Source organism: Cynara cardunculus (assembly GCF_001531365.2).
Source record: "Cynara cardunculus var. scolymus isolate 2C chromosome LG 16, CcrdV1, whole genome shotgun sequence".
NCBI classification, from domain to species: Eukaryota; Viridiplantae; Streptophyta; class Magnoliopsida; order Asterales; family Asteraceae; genus Cynara; species Cynara cardunculus.
The window spans coordinates 3,408,054-3,429,628 of NC_037543.1; the positions used below are offsets into that span (position 1 = coordinate 3,408,054).

The following is a 21,575-nucleotide window of genomic DNA, read 5'->3' on the forward strand; positions in this document are numbered from 1 at the left end:
CAGGTTTAATCAGGCGTGGCATATGTTTCAGCCTCCCAATGACTACTTGTTTGCGTTCCCATTTGAGACCTCCTCTCCTCAAATCTTTGGGTCCACCAGGTACCCTTCACTTTACTCCCATTAAATGTCAATTTTAGCCCTCATATGAGCCATGGTTTTCTGTTTGTGAATGTAAATGAGCAGGGGCACTTTTGTAAATTACACTAGAAAAAGGATAATTATATGTGTGGCCAATATTGAGACCATCTTACAGAACGCCATGGCTTTGAATTTAAACCTTTCTAGTTTCTCCCTATTTTACTCACACTTCAGGAAGAGTATTATCAGTTTCTGGCCGAATGCCGATGGTTGTTTACAGTTAACATCATTAAGTTTTTTCGTGAACGTAAATATTAACCGAATTCATGGTGGTTCTAAGCTCCCATGTTGTTCAATTTTCAACAACTAGCCTCCACGGACGTCCTTCCATGTTAAAATCCCACAATCACCGTGGCGGAAATTTCGTGCGGTGTGGGATAGCGGAGCCATCGGGACAACCGGCACCTATGGGGCAGAAGACAAAGTATAATGATGGGGTGTTGGAGAAGGTGTTTATGAGCTTATTTGCCAAGAAAATGGAGAAGTTTTCTGTGAAAGATAAGAAAGAAACAAAGGGTAAGAAGAAAGGATTGTTTGATTATGATTACGATAGCTTCGTGAATGTATCGAGGGGAGTAATGACAGGACGGAACCGTTTACAGCAGCAGGAAGTGGTGAGGGAGGTGCTTTTGTCCATGCTTCCTCCTGGTGCCCCTGATCAGGTAATCATCCCTTGTTTTCTTCCTTAAAATCGGTTTTATAACTAACCACTGCTTTAGAGGACTTAAGTTTATAGGATCAAAGAATTTTGCGTCCTATACAAAGGTGTTACAATAAGTATATAGGACTCTTTTAGGTGTTCTAACAAGTTTTTAAGGATTCTATTCGAAATAAACAGTTCTCTAAGTATATAGGCTGCATCAGGTACATGAGACTGGACAGGATGGGAAAAAACTCATTGTCCCTCGTTTGGAAAACATGGACGGAACAAATACTCATTGTTCCACATTTAGCGCGAAGGAAAAAAACTCAATAGTCTTTTTATACGACATTATTTGAAAAAATGTCTTATAAAAACAAGTGTTTCTATAGTGTTCATAGACCCTTCTTAAAAGTGTAATATAAAAAAACTAATAAGACACTTTATTTCTCTAAAAACTTGTTAGGATAATAAAATATGTCCTAACATCTCATTGTAACACCTTTATATAAGACGGACAGTTGTTTGGTCTTATAAATTAAATACTATAAAGCAGTCTATTAGGACATTTTATACATATTTGGCGTTCTATAGAGCTTTTTGTAGTGTCTGGTTGATTGATGTTCTATTAGAATATAAAGCTGATATTTAAACATATTTGATGTCCTAACATCCTATCATATCTTACACCCATACCTCACTTTCGGATGAGATATACTGTGTGAGTTTGGTTTGGTTTATTCACAAACTATTTGGGCAGTTTGAAGTTTAATGCATAAACTAAATGGCAATTTAATCTGCTGTTTTACTTGATGGCAGTTTAAGAAACTGTTTCCACCCACAAAATGGGCTGCAGAGTTCAATGCAGCCCTAACAGTCCCTTTCTTCCACTGGTTAGTTGGTCCTTCTGAGGTAACGATCAAATCTTTTATCCCGATTCGATGTATATATTGCTGTAAACATCGATAAATTAACTCACACGGGTTTCTTGAATTCGTGATCATGTTATAGGTTGTAGAAGTAGAAATAAACGGGGTAAAGCAAAGGAGCGGAGTACATATCAAGAAGTGCAGGTAGTTTGTAATTCAAATTGTTAAAGTCCCACGTCAGCTAGACACTACATAGAAACTCTCCCTCTCTCCACTACAGCAAAATCGGCTTTATATGACGTCAAATATATCTAAATGTCCTAATAGACCGTTTTATAGATTTTAAGTTTATTAATACAAATAATTGTACGTCTTATGTAAAGGTGTCACAGTGAGTTGATAGGATGCTTTTCGGCATCCTAATAAGTGTTATAAGACACTTGGGAAATAAAACGGCCTATTAGTATTTTTATATGACATTATTTGATAAAAGTTTCCCATAAAAAAAAGTGTTATAATATAAAGACATGTTCATAAGACACTTCTCAGTTCTCAAAAGTGTCCTATAAAAAAAACTAATCGTACATTTTATTTCATAAGTGTCTTAAAAAACTTGTTAGAACGTCTAAAAGCGTCGTATCAACTTATTGCAATGCTTTTACATAGATACACAATTGTTTGTTCATATAAAATTTAGACATATTTAACGTCTTGTAAAACCAATTTTGTTGTAATACTCTATAAGCGCTCTTTTAGAAAGAAAAAAAAAGGGGTTCCATGTATCGTATGAAACACAATTATGTATTAGAGTACACTTTATGTCGTGTGTAGGTACTTGGAGAACAGCGGTTGCGTAGGAATGTGTGTGAATATGTGTAAAATTCCTACCCAAGACTTCTTCACCAACGAATTCGGACTTCCATTGACCATGATCCCAAGTATCGATCTTCTCCGCTCATAATCCGAACGTCTCAACCCTTGCAGATGATCATTCATCTAAAAACAACAACATTTTCTTGTGTTTTGTTACAGATTTTGAAGATATGAGTTGTGAAATGGTGTACGGCCAACCTCCACCATCGTTCGAAGAGGATCCAGTGGCCAAACAACCATGTTTTGCCGACGTTTGTAAGTTCAGCACCATAGGTGGTTTCATTCACAAAACCGACCATTAGTACATTCTATACAGACCAATTAATTGAGATATTCATAGAAATGATAAGGGTTCATTTATTATGAACTGGATATTTCCGGGTCAGCTTACAGACACCGATTAATCCCCGGACGACCACGAATGACCTGAAGTCATCGCAGATGAATCTCCATGGCCAAAAGGCTTTAAACCCGGAGAAGATAAAACTCCATTACATCCCCTTAGACTTAACCATGGTTATATGAAGTGGTTTAATATGGTTTTGTTTATATGCAGGTTCTGTAGCAAACCCCAACTCCAGCATCTGCCCCAAATTACAAGCCTGATACAGTCTACATTTTTTTGGACACAATTATATGGTTTCATAGTTGTTTGGGCAAGGCTCCATTTTTTGAATTGTAGCTACAATTTCTACAGGTGATCAGTGAAATAAAAGGTTTGTTACAAATATTATTCGATAACGGTATTGATGTGGGTTTACGTTTTAAGTCATAACTGAAATTGCACCTTCAGAGGGGATTGATAAGATGCAGCTCGGTACACCTCATCAGTGGTGACATTCAATTAGAATTGATCCAGTGAAAGAAATATATTCTTACACCTCTTACCATAATTTCCATTTACATCGAAACCGAACCCTGTATGTAGCATATTAAAAGAAATATATTATTTTATTGATACCGGATCTAAGATAATTAAAAAGCCGAATTCGGTTCTAAATGGTTTCACGTAAAATGGGCAACTTTTTTGGAGTGTGCAAAAACGTTTTGTGTCATGTCTACTTTAATACGTTTTTCTTGTTTATTTTTCTTGAACCTAATTTCTGTTGTAAATTGGGATACAAACGAGAATGCGTCACGTATTCGCCATGATTCTATGATTCGTACATCTTTTATGAAGATTGATGTTGTAAAAAATTCACGTTCATTATTCATGATGAATGAAACACGTATCGCATCGTTGTTTGCGATTGAACTTTAACTAATAATTGAAATACATGTTAATAAAATAACATTATAAAAACCTTGAAATAATCGATTTTAGAATGGTGATAATTCCAATTTTTATAACAAAAATAATTATTTTTTTTATTATAATTAATTAATTTTATAAATATAATAAAAAGTCAATAAAACCTCACCGACGGTGTGAGATCCGAAACCAAATATATATATTTGTTAAACCGTCGTTATTCAGATTTCAACTCCGACCATTAAAATATCGATAGCTTTCCTCCAAAGGAACCAGAACCAGATCTGATTCAGATCTCCGACCAATGGCCGCCGCCGTTTCTTCCTTCTTCGGCATCCTCCTCCTCGCCTTCATCTCCGTCTCCTTCGCTGAAATTCGTTTCTCTGAGATCCGATCGGACCCCCGACCAATCATCCCCTTCGATGAATTTGGTTTCACTCACAATGGTAGACTCGAGCTCAACGTCTCCAAGCTCTCTTTCTCATCACCAGACCCTGATCTCTCCAAATTAGGTTTTTTCCTCTGCACGCGTGATTCATGGCTTCAGGTTCTTCAACAGATCGAAGACGCCGAGATCGCATGTGCACTTCAATCTCACATCATCCAAGAAGTTTACAACTTGAATTCTCTCGCCAAGTCTGCCACTGCTTTCAATCACTTTTATCTCCAATCGGATGCCGATCAATACACTCTTGTTTTTGCCAACTGTCTCCCTCAGCTCAAGGTCTCAATGGATGTCCGATCTGCTATGTACAATCTCGACGGCAAGTCCAAGACTCGCGATTACCTCTCTGCTGGAATAACCATCCTCCCAAGGGTTTATTTCTTGTTCTCTCTCATTTACTTCATTTTAGCAGCAGCTTGGGTTTACTTTTTGTACAAAAAGCGGTTGACTGTGTTTGGAATCCATTTCTTTATGCTTGCCGTCGTGATCCTGAAAGCATTGAATTTGTTATGCGAAGCTGAGGATAAGTCGTATATTAAGCGTACTGGTAGCGCTCATGGCTGGGATGTTCTGTTTTATATTTTCAGCTTCTTGAAAGGAATTACGTTGTTCACATTGATTGTATTGATCGGGACTGGATGGTCCTTCTTGAAACCATATCTTCAAGATAAAGAAAAGAAGGTTTTGATGATTGTGATCCCACTTCAGGTAGTTGCTAACATTGCTCAAGTTGTTATAGATGAATCAGGGCCATATGGGGAAGATTGGGTGACTTGGAAGCAGATTCTTTTGTTGGTCGATGTGGTCTGCTGTTGTGCTGTTCTATTCCCCATTGTATGGTCAATCAAGAATTTGAGAGAGGCAGCTAGAACAGATGGGAAAGCAGCTGTTAATTTGATGAAACTGACTCTCTTTAGACAGTATTATGTTGTGGTTATATGCTACATTTACTTCACCAGGGTTGTGGTTTATGCATTGGAGACCATCACTTCTTATAAGTATCTGTGGACTAGTGTGGTGGCTGCTGAACTTGCAACTCTTGCTTTCTATGTGTTTACTGGATACAATTTCAAGCCAGAGCCTCACAACCCTTACTTTGCTGTTGATGATGATGAGGAGGAAGCTGCATCTGAGCAATTGAAACTTGAAGATGAATTTGAACTGTGAGATCTACTTCAAAAGAGTTGATAGCTTCATTCCAGGTCTGTTTGAGGTAGGAGTCATCATACAAATGAAATTTTTTAGTTGAATGTGAAATCTGTTTCTATACTGTTTTGTGTATGGTGTATCTGCAACAATGATACAGTTTTGTAAGTAGTTGTGCCCCATTATATGCACCAAGTTTATGGAGTCTGTATCTGTCACCTTCTTTGTTGCGTTCATGATACAAGTTTTGTACTTCTTGAAGCATGTTAACTCTTTTTATTTGCTCGTTAAACTTGAAATCGATGTATCTAGTACTTCAATCTGAATAAACAAGTTGTCATTGGAGACGATTAAACATCTTCAAAAGCATGAAATCCACTAAAAAGGTAGTAGCTAAATTATGCAACTTGGATATGTTTGCATACAAAGAAGGTACCTTAAGAAAGTTGAAACCAATGGCATAGTGCCCACATGATGATCTTATTAAAAGTTTGTGTTTGTAGTTCTGTCTCACTTTTTCATAAGACTGTACAAGAATGTTTTAAACAAGGATAGATTGCTGATAAAGCTGTTTAAAGAGATGGTAACTCCTTCATCGTGGATGATAAACACCTTCTGTTGGCGTTTAGACTGCCGGTCACTTAGAAACGAAAGCCTAGCTCCAGCTAGTAAATAGCCTCTCTCCTTCCTTTGCTTCTTCATCTCTCTTGTCAAGGTCTACTACTCGAATATTCTTTGATATCCTGTTGTATGGTGGGTTGTGCCCAACTTATAAACTTTTTCTTTGGAAAAGGGTGATCCCATGCTTCGCCTAGACCAATCCCATGGAAAATTGCGACTCTAGCCTTCACCCACAACCCTGTGGTAAATCTCCCGCTGATCACAAGCGCATATGTAGAAGGCAGGATTTGAACCCGGGTTGATTTTGTCATCACCTTGTCCTTATCCACCATGCTACCACCCTTGTGGTGTAAGTTTTTGTTAGTTTGGTTTCTGATGAATGTTGGTTGCATCGTGGAACATAACCTTACACCTAGTATTTATTCTTTTTGTTGGCCGTTGTTTGATATGTTCTGTTGGAACCTCCTCTCTCTCTCTCTGTCTCTCTATAAGGGCACTTTTAGAAGAGAGATTCAAAAGGGTTCCACATATCCTCACGTGCTATTTGAGCCTAGGGACTCAACACACTATTTCGCTTCCGTTCTAGGGGGAACCATGTAGCATCGCTTGGGGGACATGTAGGAGTTCTACATCGGCTAGGCCCTGACCATTAAACCTATATATATGTATGAACTTCCTCTCTCTCTCTCTCTCTCTCTCTCTCTCTCTCAGAGGGCTCTTTTAGAAAAAAGGTTCAATGGGGTTTCATATATCATCACATTACCGCAACTTCTGATATGATTTTTAACTGCTATCTAACAAAATAAGCACCAAGGACAAAAACCAAATGTGTTGATGTTAAAAGTTCATTAGGGATTTTCCTGACTTTAATCTTCAGGGCCCTGACTCCCGTTGTATATTAATGTAAAATACAATGAATATAAAACATACCCAGAGTTATGGTCAAGTGAGCCGATAAATGCAGGAGGTACAAGCATATGATAACGATCTTGCTCATTATACGTCAAGTATGACGATTATGGACACTTGTATCGATAGTGTCCTCAAACCTACTGCTTTTGAATTAGTACGTCCTTCTCTTATTTGTGGTGTTAGTTTCTCACACATTTTTGTTGTCCTAGAATCTGTTTGGCCTTTTTCTTGTCGATCCCACCATACATCCTTTTATAACCGCAAACAGCATGTGGGATGTTATTTCAAAGGCATGATTACGACTTACAGCCACTTAACGAAGGATGGTTTTGTGAACGCAGATGTACAGAATTGCGAGATCTCCTGAGAAGTGTGGTCTTTCCTACTTTCTGTTTGGATTTAGAGATGCGGTTTCAGCAAAACGACCAATTGAGGTGAAATCGTATGGTGTAAAAAGGTTTCCTTCCGAGAGAGAACAATAAATCCAAGATAAGAGGAAGAGGAATTATTGTTACAAATTATAGATGTTCTTTGGCTATATTCATGCTTCAAATTGCTGATTACAAATTGGTTGGTGCAGAATCATATGACATTGCTGTTTGTCTTGTATACAGGCCGAGTTTAATCTTAAGTATTAAGAGTTTTTTAAGTCGATGATCACAAGGACTTGCAGAAAATCTAAATCTGAACCCATTATATGATAAATACTAAACCATAGGGGTGGTGCCTGGTTGGTTTGAACTTGGCTCCAAATGTCAAAAGTATCTGAAGGTCCAAAGTTCAAATCCAAAGAGGAATAAAAATCCCCTTGTGGCCACGGAGGTTCAAATACGATGACTTCGGGCTATCTGCAAAGCAGGTGATCGTCTTGGAATTAGTCGGCTCGCATAACAGGTTGGATATCCAGGTTAATTAAAAAAAATACTACACAAAGGTAACCAAAATCAAAATGAAGACTCGATGGTGAGATCAGAAACTCTTGGATGTAGGACCAAAATCAAATTATGTTGAAAAATGGTAAAATAACTATCATGTATTTCTATTTAAACGAAAATAAAGGGTCGTTGGCACTCTCTTTTTTAGGGTTATAAATGAATCGAACGAGTATAAACAAAGACTTGTTTGTGTTCGTTCATTTAACTTAACCAAATAAATAAACCAACAACCTTTTTTGTGTTTATGTTTATTCATTAAGATACTAAACGAACATAAATGAACGAATACGAGTGAATAAAAAAATAACCACAATTACTCATCATTTCGTTCATTTAAGATAACAAAACAAAATGTAAAACCGTGTAAACTTAGGACTTAGGAGGGATAAAAAAAGAACTCGAAAAAATTTAATTTAGTTATTGATTTTACACATTAATGTCATGATATATAAATATATTTATATGTATAAACGAACATGAAAGAATATTAACAAACATAAATGAACGAACATTTAAGAATATAAAATTAACGAACGTAAATGAACGAATAAGGTCATTGTTTATGTTCGTTCATTGAACTAAATGAACAAAGTCATTGTTTGTCAAAAATAAGGTAGCTTATTTTCTGATTACACGTTTGGATACATTAAACTAGCTTATTGAAAAACTATTTGGAGTAGCATTTTGAGAGTATTGTCATTTTTTTTTCAACTATAACTCTCGTTAATATCAATTATTACTATTAATTATAAATAAATATTAATTAATATAAATTAAAAATTAATTATTATTTATTTACAAAAGTTATTAATCATATCAATTATTTTCTAATTATTATTCAATATATTTATTTACCAAAAAACAAATATAATAATTCTAAAAATGTGGATGTAAAATAAAAATTAAAGTTATACTTATTTATTTCATGGATAATAAAATTGTATTAAATAATTTTAATAAAATATTTAATTTAATTATTACTCTCTCTCTATATATATATATATATATGTAAAAATAATCAATTTAAAATTTTTTTAATTAATATTTTTTTCTAATTTTTTACCATTTTATTTGTATTAATTAATATATTATATTAGTGAAAATTTATTTTCAATTATATTTTGAACTATTATAATTGATTAATCTTTCAAAAAATATATATATATATATATATATTTTGATCAGTTTACATGTTTATCAGCTAGTTTTTGTCAAACATTATTTGTTAATCAGCTAGTTTATAAGTTAACAGGTAGCTTATCAGCTAGTTTGTCAAACATAACCGAAAAATATGTTCATGTTATTTATTTGTTAAGTAAACAAATGTTCCATCGATCGATTTCGTCTTTCAAAATTCTCATAACTAAATATTCGAAGATATAAAAAAATCTAATTACTATCAATGGAATTATCTGAATATAAAAAAAACAATGCAAAAGAAAAACTAGGAATCTTGATGCCAAAGCAGGTGTGCCGATGGACAAGTGGTTAAATCATTGCAATTTCAATGATATAAATTATGTGCCATGTTTCAATTTAAATATCAATATTATAAGAAATATGTATATTTTAATACTTAATATTATATGACGTAAATAACATGGCTTCACTTATAAACAATGTAATTATGTTCATTAATATTTTAACAATGTTCACATATATTCACAAAAGTTCACTTGACTATTCCAAATTTTTATATATTAACAGACAATAAACATTGTACACTTATGGAAATATGTTCATCGGTGATTTCGTAATATTTTCCTCCATACCGTTCATATCATCCGAAACGACATTAACAATACGCTTCAAAAACGTTTTATGTGATTTGTTCACTTGGATTAACAATTTACCCATTGTGTATATTAATATTCACATTTTCAAAAATGTTTACTTGTGGTTTGTTCATTCAGATTAATTTTATTTATTGATAATACATTGTGTAATTTGAATAAATGATCATAATCCCAACAATCAAACAACTATTAAATTGTAAAAAATCATTAATTAATGCAAAATGTAACTTACAAATGTATTTGTGGAAAACATCATGACATATAAACACTATATGGTTATTAACACAATCTTATGAATGTTTTGTGGTTATGAACAATTCTTATGAGCACAATTTTATGAATACCTTATGGTTATAAACTCATTCTTATTAACAACTATGAATATCATTAAATACAATAAAAGTAACTTATACATAAGAAACTGTAACATCTCATTAAATATCATAAAGTAACTTACATATAGAAATTATCTATTTGTCATTCATCATTAAATCAAACATTTGAAGTAACCTTTACTAAGGAATGAATCTTATTGGTTCAATAAGTTAACACAATATTATTGGTTAACAAAAGATCTTACTCCCTCTCTCTCTCTCTCTCTCTCTCTCTATATATATATATATATATATAACATAAACAAAGTAAATTACATGTTTGGTCCCTGTATTTTCTAATAGAAAATAAAAAATAAGTTAAATGATTAGATTACCCCTCTAAACTAACCGAGTTAAAAGGCTAACTTGGACGGAGTTAGAGCAAGGGATCCAATGTGTTATGTCAAAAACCATAGGGATGTAATTCATAAATATTTTAAAACAGAGAAGAAAGTGTTAAAACACATAAACATATGCACAAACCATGTAATTTACTCTAAGAATTATTACATTATTTCCATAACTAATCAGTAAACGCATTTCAATTACGAAATGAGTTAAAAATTATTATTATTATACAATAAAAATATAAATACCTAAATCTCAAACTTAAATAACCATGTTGTAACAATGAAAACCTAACGCAAAATATAAAGTCAATAAATAATGTTACATTAAACTTAATTATTTACAGCGTCTGATAAAAATAATACAAACATAAGTTTGGTGTAAAAATTGATTTTTTTTAGATTAATTATTTGCCAAATTATGTTTTAATTTTTTTAAAAACTTTCAATTTTGTTCTCTAATTTTTTACGGACATCGTTTTTGAATTTTAAAAACTCGGATATGACCCCTTATATTCGTCAATTTTCCATTGTTTTAGTCATTCTATCTAATGGTCGTTAATTTTCTCCTTTAAATCTAATTGAATGAGAGGTATTTTAGTCATTTTCATTAATTTTTATTCCATTAAAATAAGAGAGACGATATTATATTTTTAATTTAAAGATGTAAAAAAAAGAGAAAAATGAAAGGTGGTAGTTTTTCTTTTATTTGTTTTGCAATTTAAAATTAAAAATATAATATGTTTTTTTAACTACAATATAAATTATTAAAAATACCTTTAATTTAATTGGAGTTAATGAGAAAAAGTTAACGATCGTTAAATAAAGACATCAAAACCGTTGGGAATTGACAACGTAAGGGATCAAATCGAAGTTTTTTTGAAGTTTAGGGACCATATCCATTGAAAACTGCAAGCGTTAGGTACCAAAATTGAACTTTACTCAAATTTATGTATTAAACTTATGATTTATTTACCAAATGTTTACCTCACGTCACTTGTCTTAGCCAGTAAGCATGACAAACACCAATAATCTTAACTATTATGAGACATATACCAACGACCATTGATCTTTTCCGATAAATGAGAGAAAAGACTCTTAGGGGTTGTTTGTTTACCTCTTAATAGTTTCATTAAAAGGCAACATCTGAATCGTTACGAGGTGAATCTTGTTTGACAAAAAAAAACATGTCTCTTAATGGTTCTAAAACCCTCTGAATGATTTTGTATCCATGATTTTCCTTAACCATTAAGAATCCTAATTTTATTGTACACAATTACCAAACAATCATATTATCATTTTGCACTATATCATATGAGAGTCTCTTAATCATTCTGACCACTTAATCATTTTGTATCAAACCATTCAACAATTGCCAAACAACCCCTTAACAAGCACTTTACGAATAAAATATATTCACCAAACAATCAATTTTGATGTATGAAAATGTTACAAGAGTAATATCGTCGTTAAATGCTTACTGTGGTAAATATTTAGTAAACAGTTTTAATATCCGTAAAAAAACCGAAAGATGATTCTTGTACATTTAAAATTAACCGAATGAAAAAATATTTGTTCTTATCTAACATACGGAAAAGGACGACTGAGATCGCCATCGATACACGATTTATTGAAAAAGGGAAAGAAAGAAAGGGGGGACCAAAGTTTGGAGTTTGTGTTTGTTGGTTTCTCCCTCTTTCGAATGTTGGAAGCATGGGAAGCAAACAATTCCCAAACTTTATTATCTTTCTCGATTTCATTTTATTTTTGTTAACGGTGGGCGTTTTGGTAATCTTACGCATATTTTAACTGATTACAAGAGTCCTACAAAACAATTAGGAAAATCTTCAATGACTTTGTAGAACTTTGAAATGTGTGCTTAGTATCAAGACATGACATGACAAGACAAGACAAGACAAAACAAGACGTAACAACTGTTTAACGTTTGGTAAGATAAAACTTGACAGTATAGAACAAATAAAATGACCAATTTGTCCCTGATGACTTATTTATATATTTTGATTGACTATGTAATTTATTAAATTATAATAAATTAAATATTTTGTATAACTAAATATATCATTAGAAAGTTTCCGTCAAAATGACCCAAAATAAAAAGTTTATGTAGTTTCTAATTTTTATTTATATATTTATATATTGTTCTTTATTTAATAATAATAATAAATTATATAAATTAATCAAAATATAAACATCGTATGAAAATAATATTTTGGAGATAATAAAATAAATTTTTGAAAAAACATAAAAATATAAAATGTAAAGAGAAAGATGTATTTGACATTTTAAAAGAGAATTAAGTTTTATTTTAAAGTTATATTAATAAAATATAGGTATGTTTCACCTTGATCGTGGAACACAGCTCTTCCATTTTATTCCTGTTTATCACATATAAAAAAAATATCAAACGTAAAACAATGATCCATGTTTTGTGGTCGCACCAAACTCACCTAAACCAAGGAATTATAGGGGTGTTTGAGATTGCTTATTTGAAACAACTTATGTTTTTTTACAAAAACACTTATCAACTTATTATAAGTTAGAAATGTTTAACTTTTTCAAAAACTTCTTATTATCGGTTTGGTACCGATATAAGTTGTTTATTCAAACACTCAAAAGTACTATTTATCGGTACCACATTGGAATAAATCAATAAGTTATTTTTATAAGTAATTTCAAACACGTATTTGTGAGAGTAGAATACCTCCAAACACAAAGACTTATTAACGGTGGAGGTAAGTGTAGAGTTTCATTTCTTCTACAAATACATTTGGCTTTGATATCTATCTTTCTTCACAAATGGGGAATGAAAATGGAATCACTGGCAGTCGCCTCTATAATATGTCTGGTAGCGGTGGTGATGTTCAGTCACCGACGCCATTAGAGTGTGATGTTGGTCTGGGTTTAAACACCGAACCAGCTTACCCTTATAAAAAGACAAGCTTTATGTCTCATCACCAAAACCGCCATTATCATCATCCCCAAGCTTCTGAATACGCTGGTGTTTACAGTAACACTAATCGAATTGCTTCTGGGTTTCCTTTCAAATCCACTACAGGTGCTTAAAGTTGCAATTTCTTCTTCTTCTTCTTCTTATTATTATTAGTGTAAACTAGCGAGTGAATCTTGTGAAATAACAGGTTCAAGCACAGTTGGAGTTATGGCAGCTTCTGGAAAACTGCTTTTTACTGCAACTCAATGGCAAGAGCTTGAAAGGCAGACAATGATCTTCAAGTACATGATGGCTTCCATCCCTGTTCCTCCTCAGCTTCTCTTACCCTTATCCACTCAATCCAACAGTACTTTCTTTCTCTTTTCTCCCAATGCCTTCCAACTGTTTGATTATATGTTTGTTTATATCCTGCAAAGTCTTTATATTAAAAAAAAGGAGGTCCCTTTCTATTTGATCTCTTGTACTGTTTACCAATAATATAATTATTAATACCCTTCAAATGTTAAGAATTTAATACTAGTATTTTGGGGTTTATGAAGCCCCACCTCCATTAAAATAGAAATAATTTCTCCAGATTCCTGATCACCAAATTGATTGATTCAAAATCTGACATTTGGGTTTGGTAGGGGGAGGTATGGGTTTGAAATTCTCAAACGGGTCGGATCCGGAGCCATGGAGGTGTAGGAGAACAGATGGGAAGAAATGGAGATGTTCTAAAGATGTTGCCCCTGACCAGAAGTACTGCGAACGCCACGCCCACAAAACTAGACCCCGTTCAAGAAAGCCTGTGGAAATCCAACCCCACAACAACAAAGAAGATTACCATCCACTTCTCCTATCTTCACATGTGAATAATATAAAAAATTATAAGAATCCCAGGTGAGTTTTATCTGTATAATTGTTCTTATCATCAAATCTGTCAAATGGGTGTTTTTGATTTTGGTGTATATCTGTGTGATCTTGATTCTTGCAGTGATTGGTTCATGAGAAATGGCACTATCCCTGTGTCTAAATCAGAAAGCGATCAGATATTTAAACCAGATTTTAAGGGAAATTTTCAGCATAAATCCTATTTGGATCATAATCTAAACACTTCTGGTACCAGTACTGCTGCCAGTGATGCGGCGGCAGGCGCAAGGCGGCAAGACTTCATTGATTCTTGGTCAGGAATTGGAAATGGAGACGATTGTTCTCTAAGTTTGTCGATGCAATCTGGTGGGAACGGGATGAAATTTGAGGATGATGAGAGTTTTCAAATGGGTGTTGGAATGTTGGATGGTGATACGGGCGGGTGTGGGGATGTTTTCAGATCACACCACCACCAGTGGCTGAACCAACCCTCTTGGGCAGGTTCAACACCTGGTGGACCATTAGGTGAAGTGTTGTGCCTGGGAATTGCGAGTACCACAAATATGGCTCCTAATGTGCCATCTCCTCATGGCTATAGCAACAACACGACTACGAGCAGCTCGTGTGAGGGTGGTGATGTTCAGGGCCATGGTTTCAATAGGTGAACTCATGATCACTAAAAAGAATCAGATTTATAGGATGCCATGTATGTTGAGATGTTCTAAATTACTGTTTTGTAAGACTTAATTTATAGAACCAAACAACTGTACGTATATAGATGTTACAGTAATTTCATAGGACAACTTTTGGGCATCCTAATAAGTTTTTTCAGAACAATTTTGAAATAAAATATCATGTTAGTCTTTTTATATGATATTATTTGAAAATAAAAAGTGTTCTGTGAAAGAAAATGCTGATAAGATACTTTTATTTCAAATGTGTCATAAAAAACTTGTTAAGATACCCATACATGAACTAACATTTTATTGTAACACCCTAATATATGATGCATAACTGTTTGATTCTATAAACTTAAGTTATATATAACAGTCTATTAGGAAATTTAGACATATTTAGCATGCTATAAAGCCGATTTTGTTGTTGGATGATTGTGGAGAAGTTTACCGACAATGTTTGACTCTACTTCCACCTGGTTTTCGATACGGACCCGATGATTGTCATTTTTTCATTTGGTTCATTACTTCGCTTTGGTAACCACTTTGATTCGCGTTAATGTAATAGCAAATCACTATTTACCAATTAATGTTATTGATATATCAAATGTTTTATAAGACTTAAGTTTATAGTAGTTACCATAATCATTATGGTGTATGACAACAGTAAGAATATGTGGAACCCCGTTAGATTACTCTCGTAAACCTCAAGAAATTGATGAGAATTGGGTCAAGTTTAGCTTATGTGGGACTCTTAACATCAACCAAGGTCGTCTCACCTTCGCCACTTTCTCAGGTCAGTAGTAGAACACGGTGAAATCTCTCCGTCTGTACTATCTGCATAATCTGACCGTCGATTTACTTGAACACTCTTGAAGCTGGGGCTTCTCGAGTTGTGGCCATAACCACGATAACGAGCGATATAATCGTGAGACATGTCTTGAACCGAATAGGATAGTCTTTTCTTCGCAGACCCCATTTGTTCCCTTTCTGGTCTTGGTGAGTTTTGTGGCCGGATTTTGGCTTTAGCCGACTCTGTTGCAGCCATGTAGCTCGGTGTTGCTCGTAAGTAGTTTCTGTTTTCTTTTCTGCACCGTGGACTTGCTGATTGAACCAGTAACGGTTCGATCTTGATTGGAGATGGTGTGACCGATTGTGGACCTACGGAAGGACTGTAGCTTGATCTTCGGCTCGTGGGCGTTCCCGATTGCTTGGCTTCCATCCATCGAGCTAGCCAATTAGCTCGTTCTTGAAGCTCTTTTATATCTCGTGATAGAACAGCTTCTTTTCGAGTTTGCAAAACGGGATCGAGTTGTTCGAGAGTGTAATCTTCATATGGGTTGCAGGACTCATGGGTGGAGCTTTGTGAAATCAGATGGTTCAACAACGGTGGTTGGAGTCTGGATGGTTTAATGTTTAGGCGAGACTGAACACGGAGGAGGGTCTGAATGCATTTGAAAGTGATGGCTGTTTGATTTCTTACAATCTGACCTCTGATCAAAGATTGAAGCATCACTATCCCCTTCAGTGCTCGTGATGCTCTTCTTGCCTTGCACCACAAAATAATTTCAAATTAATCCCAAAAAAATCGATTTATAGTACGGTAAATATGTCTAGGAGACTGTTTGACATTTGCTGAATGGTTTGGTGCAGAATGATTAAGTGGTCATAATGATTAAGAGGCTCACATGATATAGTGCAAAATTAAATATAATTGTTTGGTAATTGTGTACGATAAAATTATGGCTCTTAATGGTTAAGGGAGATCCGAGATACAAAATCATTCAGATAGTTTTAAAACCGTTAAGAAGGCAGACTTTTTTTTTGCCAAACAAGATTCATGGCTTAACGATTCAGACATCGCCTCTAATGGAACTATTAAAAGGTTAAATGATTGATATTACTATATAAGTAATAGTAGTAAATATATATAGTTGGTTGTTTAATGCAAGTTGTAAAGCTAAAGGTGCTGGATTAATTAATTACCAGATAGGCTCTGAAGGAGGTCTGAATGAGGGTGGCAGCAAAATGTTGTTTGATAGAAGTGGAATGCTGAATTGATGTTTTCTCCTCCTGATCCAGATCCAATGATGGAGTTGGGATGTTTGATGATCTTCGGAACAACCATCTTCTCTTCTGCAACAAAAAGATGCTATATGTTGTTAAACATATATACATACATATACATATATTTATATATATGAGAAAAGTGATGGTGGTTTGGGGTTATATAAAGATTACATACTAGCTTTTCTTGAAGATGGTCTTTGATGGTGGTGGGTGGTGGTGGTTTAGTGGGAGACCTGAATGCTTTCTTGACTGCTGTAAACCATGAACCACCCCCTTTCTTCCCCATAGACACAGAGAGAAATGGAAGATGTATATATATATATATATATGTGTGTGTGTATATATTATATATAGAGAGAGAGAGAGACTTAACCCACACCCACCGTTACCTGCCACCACTACCACCCTTTGGATTACTCTTCAACATATATGTCTAACACCATCCAGCTCTTCTACGTTATTACTTACATATACATATATATATATATATATAGATATATATATATATATATATCACGTGTTAAGTTAAGTAGTGTAGTAGTACTCCCATGGCTGTCCATCTCTATATAGCTTGTCTCGAAAACCGCCACCGGAAAAGGGGAATCCCCCGCCCTGGACTCGGTCAAACCTCTACACTTCTCGATTTAAAAATGAGTTTTTGGGATTAAAATATATGGATTTTAATATTTAAAATAATTAATTCGTTAGACATTCTTATAGAACAAATAAGTTATTGGATATTATAAAAAAATTTAGAGAAATTTTTACTTTCTAAAACCTATTAGATACATTTTTATGCTTTATAAAACTGGTTAATGTAGAGATGTGGTAGATTAATGGAGAAAGTCCGAAAAAACCTAACGGACTTTCATATTTTTAAATGAAAAGGATGCTTACAAATATACTATTCTAATTACTCTTTGCAAAACATACAAAAAATGTGTTCAAAGCGTAAATAATTTGTATATAAAAATTGGGTATAATTTATCAAAAGTCGAACCAAAAGTTGCGATAGAAAATACAAAATAATTATGCCAGATATACCAAAAATTGCGCCAAACTATCCCAAAAGTTGCGTCAAAATATACCAAAAATTGCGCTAAACTATACCAAGTAACGCCTAATCTATATTAAGGTTGTGGCTTTCTTGTAACCCTTCTTGATGTCTAACCACATCCTCACTTTTATAATGTTCTTCATCGCCAACAAAAGTCTCACCTTCATCACGGTCTTCATCATTAACAAATGTCTCACTTGAAAGTGAATACGGTAGGATGCCTTTGGGCCATGGTGGTTGTGGCACATTTGATGATGTATTTAATGATGAAGATAAAGTGTAAGAGTAAGCAATAGTCAATAAAAATGTCATTTGAATCTGAAAAATAAATAATGGCTTACCCCAATTATTGCTTCTCCTATGATTGGATTATAAGAAACAATTATATATGATGGTATCCTCTCACCTCTATTGTTTCTTCTATCTCTATTGCATCTTCCACCTTTATTGTCTCTTCTTGTTGTAATCGGTTTTGGAATGTAGGCTATTGGTCTACATTTTGGTTTAACAGGTTTAGGTGGTGGGTCCTTCTTTTCATTCTTACAAGTCCTTGCATTATCCTCTGTTTCCAAGCAATTGTTACATGTCATTTCCTTCCCAGATTGAGTCACTCTTGTACTTGGGCTCTCATATTTTGATGTTTTTCTTTTAATAGATGGTCTGTCGGGCATTTCTCTCTCCTTAGGTGCGTTTGGTTTGGTGTAAGGTGTTGGAGTCCACATGTTGCTCCCATTCAATGGTCTTATAGTATTCTCGTAGGCGATTTTGAAGAGATCCTTAGTAAACCATTTACTGACATAATCCTTTGGATCCTTAGATAAAGTGTATGACAGCTATGGAATGCACACAAGGAATGTCTGATATGTCCCACAGTCTACACTTGCATTTTCTAGCATCTAAATCAACCACCATTGTTTCATAACCGTTTCGTGTTTCAAGCATCTTCCCACCACTATAGGAATAACATACCAATATCTACACATGAAAAAGAATACATGAGCATACAAGATCATATTACCATCATAAACAAACATACATAATAAAATTACCATAAAGATAAGCATACCTATGATTTCTCCCCATTTCTTTAATTTTTTCCTTTATGGTTGGACAAACAGTTGATTCCTATTGCTTAAGATTCTGTAATGCCTCTCCATAACAAATATCCTTATCTCCTCTAACATTTGATTATGAGTTTTCTTCTTGCATCAACAATTATTGAGTTAAATGACTTGAAAATCCCATTTTCCACAGCTTCACAAGCTCTACCAGGTTGAAAAAAAATGCCCTACACCATGTATTAGGGTCTCCTTCATATATGCATCAAGATTTAGTATCTTAAACTTTTCCATGTGTGACATGAAATTTGCTTCAAATGTAGATGTAATTGCTGCCCAAATAATGTTTCTATACTCAACACCATTAAACCTTTTATGAAAATTAGTATATACGTGTCTTGCACATTGCCTATGCTCTGCATATGGTGACTAAGTATTTACGCTTCAACAATGCCCTATTGCATTGAAAGAATGATAGAGCATAAACTTGTATATTGACATAAATCATATACTTGTTAATGTTAACAAAATGCATACCTTGTGTTAATGATGCATACCCAATAGGTATGTACATCCAAACTATGCTTGTTATATTATTGCCAAGTGTTCTTATTATTAGTTTAACCACTTACAATGTTGAATGCTTATGTAGCTTGGGCTGTAGTAAATGTGGAGAACAAAGAGAATTGGAAGTGGTTCATTGAACTTGTAATAGAAAATATTGGTGTTGTCGAATGAGCATGGATTTAAAAAACAATAGCCGGTATTAACTCTCCTTTACACACCAGCTTTAAAAAACAACCGCCTAGTCTTATAACTTTCCTACATCCACTAATCCACCCACCTCTCAGTGCTTTGAAATATACATAAAATCTCCTAAATTCATTACTTCCATCTGCCATTATATTTACGTCCATCTTATCTGTAGATCTTGAATTGGCCCTCCTAATTTCATGTCCATAATCCCAAAGCTTTATATATTGTTCTGTCAAATAATCTTCAATTTCAAGAAGTGCCCTAGGCTTGGCTCGGATGCATTGGCCCTTGCTAACTTCGACCATAAACTTCTTCAAAATATCATCTTGCATATCTTTAATTTTTATGAATGATCTTTCGATGAGTTTTTTGACATAATGCTTTGCAATCCAATTTCGTTTCACTAGGGATCCAAAACTATAGTCTTTACTATATATATGCTTACAATTAATGGTTTTAATCTAAAATGACTTTTCTTCTTGCATCCACGATGCTCATAATCTACAAGGACAAGTTTGCTCTTTCTGATATTTTCCACTTGTAACAAGTAGTCTCTCTAAATCATTTTTTACATACTCTAGTTGGTAGCCATTTGTCACCGCATAGTTTGTCAAATACTGCTTTTAATTGACCAAGATTCTCATAATGGAGAAACTAGAAAAGAGAGATACTGAAATTCTCCGAATTTGGAGAACTCTCCAGAAAATCATTTTTCCCACCAATAAGAATTCTTAAAATTAATTGTAATTCTTTTTTTTGGAGATTTTGATTTTGATTCTCCGTTTAAAGAATTTGGTGGAGATGATGAGAATCAAATCAAAATCTTTAATGAAAATTTATGTTCATTTTCAACAGATTCTCTATTTTAGTGTTTACAATATAAATTATATTATTATATTATTTAATACATTTTATAAATAGTATTTCTCTCATATACATTTAATTTTAAAGATTCTAAAATATAAAAATAATTTACTTTTCATAAGTAGTCATATTTAAAGAGTTCTCTAAATTTAGAGAATTTCACTGTCTCTCCTACTTTCACCATTTTGGAAAAAGTTTTATGAAATCCATTGGAGCAAAAATCCCTAAATTCTCATATATTTAAAGATTCTGTTGTAGATGCTTTAAAAGCATCCACAATGGAGGTTTTGTTGAGTTTCTTGTTGAGGTTTTTATAAGAATCTTTATTGTGAGACAGATGTTTTATCTATTCATAGATTCATATTAGAACACAGGTGTTTGAATAAGAACACATATTCTTGTACATTTCATTTTTGTTATCTTTTTTATTTATTATTTTTATTGTTTTCTTAAATATTTTATTTTATTTTAATAAATCTATAAAACATATAAGTTAAGAACGATACAAAAAATATATAAATTAATGGAAAATTTATTAAAATAGCCATTTTCAGAGTTGGTTTCACCTCTTAGCCATTTTCTCTCCAAGTTTACCAAAATAGTCACAGGCCCGCAAAAACTCACGTCCGCAATTGCGACTTAGCTAAACGACAATTTTTTAACACTTTCTACCCCTGTCTATAAAAAAATTACATTTTTTCACCCAGGTCCATATAAAAAATTTAAAATTGTGTACCTAGGCTATTTCGGTAAACCTTGTAAAGAAATAACTAAGAGGTGAAACCAACAGGTAAAAATGGTTATTTTAATAATTTCTCTAAATTAATTTTTAAAAATATTTTTTTTAATTTTGTTTTATTTTCCATTTCTTATAAATTATTATACAAATTGTTGTATCAATAAGTTTAATTATCTCATTATATTATTA

At 33.4% G+C, this 21,575-nt stretch overlaps 4 protein-coding genes across 6 annotated transcripts; 3 read left to right on the forward strand and 1 right to left on the reverse strand.

Moving 5' to 3' along the window:
* Positions 1 to 305: 305 nt before the first annotated feature.
* LOC112529521 (beta-carotene isomerase D27, chloroplastic) lies at positions 306 to 3,250 on the forward strand. The gene is made up of 6 exons (XM_025140843.1): positions 306 to 800; positions 1,598 to 1,690; positions 1,790 to 1,851; positions 2,479 to 2,585; positions 2,680 to 2,775; positions 3,077 to 3,250. Exons 1-6 carry the CDS (start codon positions 405 to 407, stop codon positions 3,124 to 3,126), a joined length of 804 nt encoding a protein of 267 aa, XP_024996611.1. The 5' UTR covers positions 306 to 404; the 3' UTR covers positions 3,127 to 3,250.
* A 770-nt stretch (positions 3,251 to 4,020) lies between these two features.
* On the forward strand, positions 4,021 to 7,545 carry LOC112529208 (protein GPR107). 2 transcript variants are annotated; one of them, XM_025140349.1, is made up of 2 exons: positions 4,021 to 5,430; positions 7,238 to 7,545. In XM_025140349.1, exon 1 carries the CDS (start codon positions 4,077 to 4,079, stop codon positions 5,382 to 5,384), a length of 1,308 nt encoding a protein of 435 aa, XP_024996117.1. In that variant the 5' UTR covers positions 4,021 to 4,076; the 3' UTR covers positions 5,385 to 5,430; positions 7,238 to 7,545. The 2 variants fall into 2 exon arrangements, with proteins under 2 accessions (XP_024996117.1, XP_024996118.1); XM_025140350.1 differs by having other exon boundaries at positions 4,021 to 5,419.
* Positions 7,546 to 13,174: 5,629 nt separating this feature from the next.
* Positions 13,175 to 15,044, forward strand: LOC112529688 (growth-regulating factor 8-like). Of its 2 annotated transcripts, none has more exons than XM_025141029.1 (4): positions 13,175 to 13,424; positions 13,519 to 13,665; positions 13,946 to 14,198; positions 14,293 to 15,044. In XM_025141029.1, exons 1-4 carry the CDS (start codon positions 13,208 to 13,210, stop codon positions 14,831 to 14,833), a joined length of 1,158 nt encoding a protein of 385 aa, XP_024996797.1. In that variant the 5' UTR covers positions 13,175 to 13,207; the 3' UTR covers positions 14,834 to 15,044. The 2 variants fall into 2 exon arrangements, with proteins under 2 accessions (XP_024996797.1, XP_024996796.1); XM_025141028.1 differs by having other exon boundaries at positions 13,507 to 13,665; positions 14,293 to 15,043.
* A 390-nt stretch (positions 15,045 to 15,434) lies between these two features.
* On the reverse strand, positions 15,435 to 17,198 carry LOC112529601 (protein IQ-DOMAIN 14-like). Its single transcript, XM_025140927.1, has 3 exons — positions 17,088 to 17,198; positions 16,829 to 16,978; positions 15,435 to 16,391 (listed from the first exon to the last, which is right to left on the reverse strand). The coding sequence occupies exons 1-3, from the start codon at positions 17,196 to 17,198 to the stop codon at positions 15,618 to 15,620; spliced, it is 1,035 nt and encodes a 344-aa protein (XP_024996695.1). The 3' UTR covers positions 15,435 to 15,617.
* Positions 17,199 to 21,575: the final 4,377 nt, after the last annotated feature.

Excerpts from the sequence above, each read along its gene's own strand:
- LOC112529521 (XM_025140843.1), top strand. The coding sequence starts at position 405 with ATGGTGGTTCTAAGCTCCCATGTTGTTCAATTTTCAACAACTAGCCTC. Across the intron at positions 1,691-1,789 it reads GGTTAGTTGGTCCTTCTGAG|GTTGTAGAAGTAGAAATAAA; the intron begins GTAACGATCAAA and ends ATCATGTTATAG. Across the intron at positions 1,852-2,478 it reads GTACATATCAAGAAGTGCAG|GTACTTGGAGAACAGCGGTT; the intron begins GTAGTTTGTAAT and ends TGTCGTGTGTAG.
- LOC112529208 (XM_025140349.1), top strand. The coding sequence starts at position 4,077 with ATGGCCGCCGCCGTTTCTTCCTTCTTCGGCATCCTCCTCCTCGCCTTC.
- LOC112529688 (XM_025141028.1), top strand. The coding sequence starts at position 13,208 with ATGTCTGGTAGCGGTGGTGATGTTCAGTCACCGACGCCATTAGAGTGT. Across the intron at positions 13,425-13,506 it reads TCCTTTCAAATCCACTACAG|GTTCAAGCACAGTTGGAGTT; the intron begins GTGCTTAAAGTT and ends GTGAAATAACAG. Across the intron at positions 13,666-13,945 it reads CTTATCCACTCAATCCAACA|GGGGAGGTATGGGTTTGAAA; the intron begins GTACTTTCTTTC and ends TGGGTTTGGTAG.
- LOC112529601 (XM_025140927.1), bottom strand. The coding sequence starts at position 17,198 with ATGGGGAAGAAAGGGGGTGGTTCATGGTTTACAGCAGTCAAGAAAGCA. Across the intron at positions 16,979-17,087 it reads ACCATCTTCAAGAAAAGCTA|AAGAGAAGATGGTTGTTCCG; the intron begins GTATGTAATCTT and ends TTTTTGTTGCAG. Across the intron at positions 16,392-16,828 it reads CCTCCTTCAGAGCCTATCTG|GCAAGAAGAGCATCACGAGC; the intron begins GTAATTAATTAA and ends TTGTGGTGCAAG.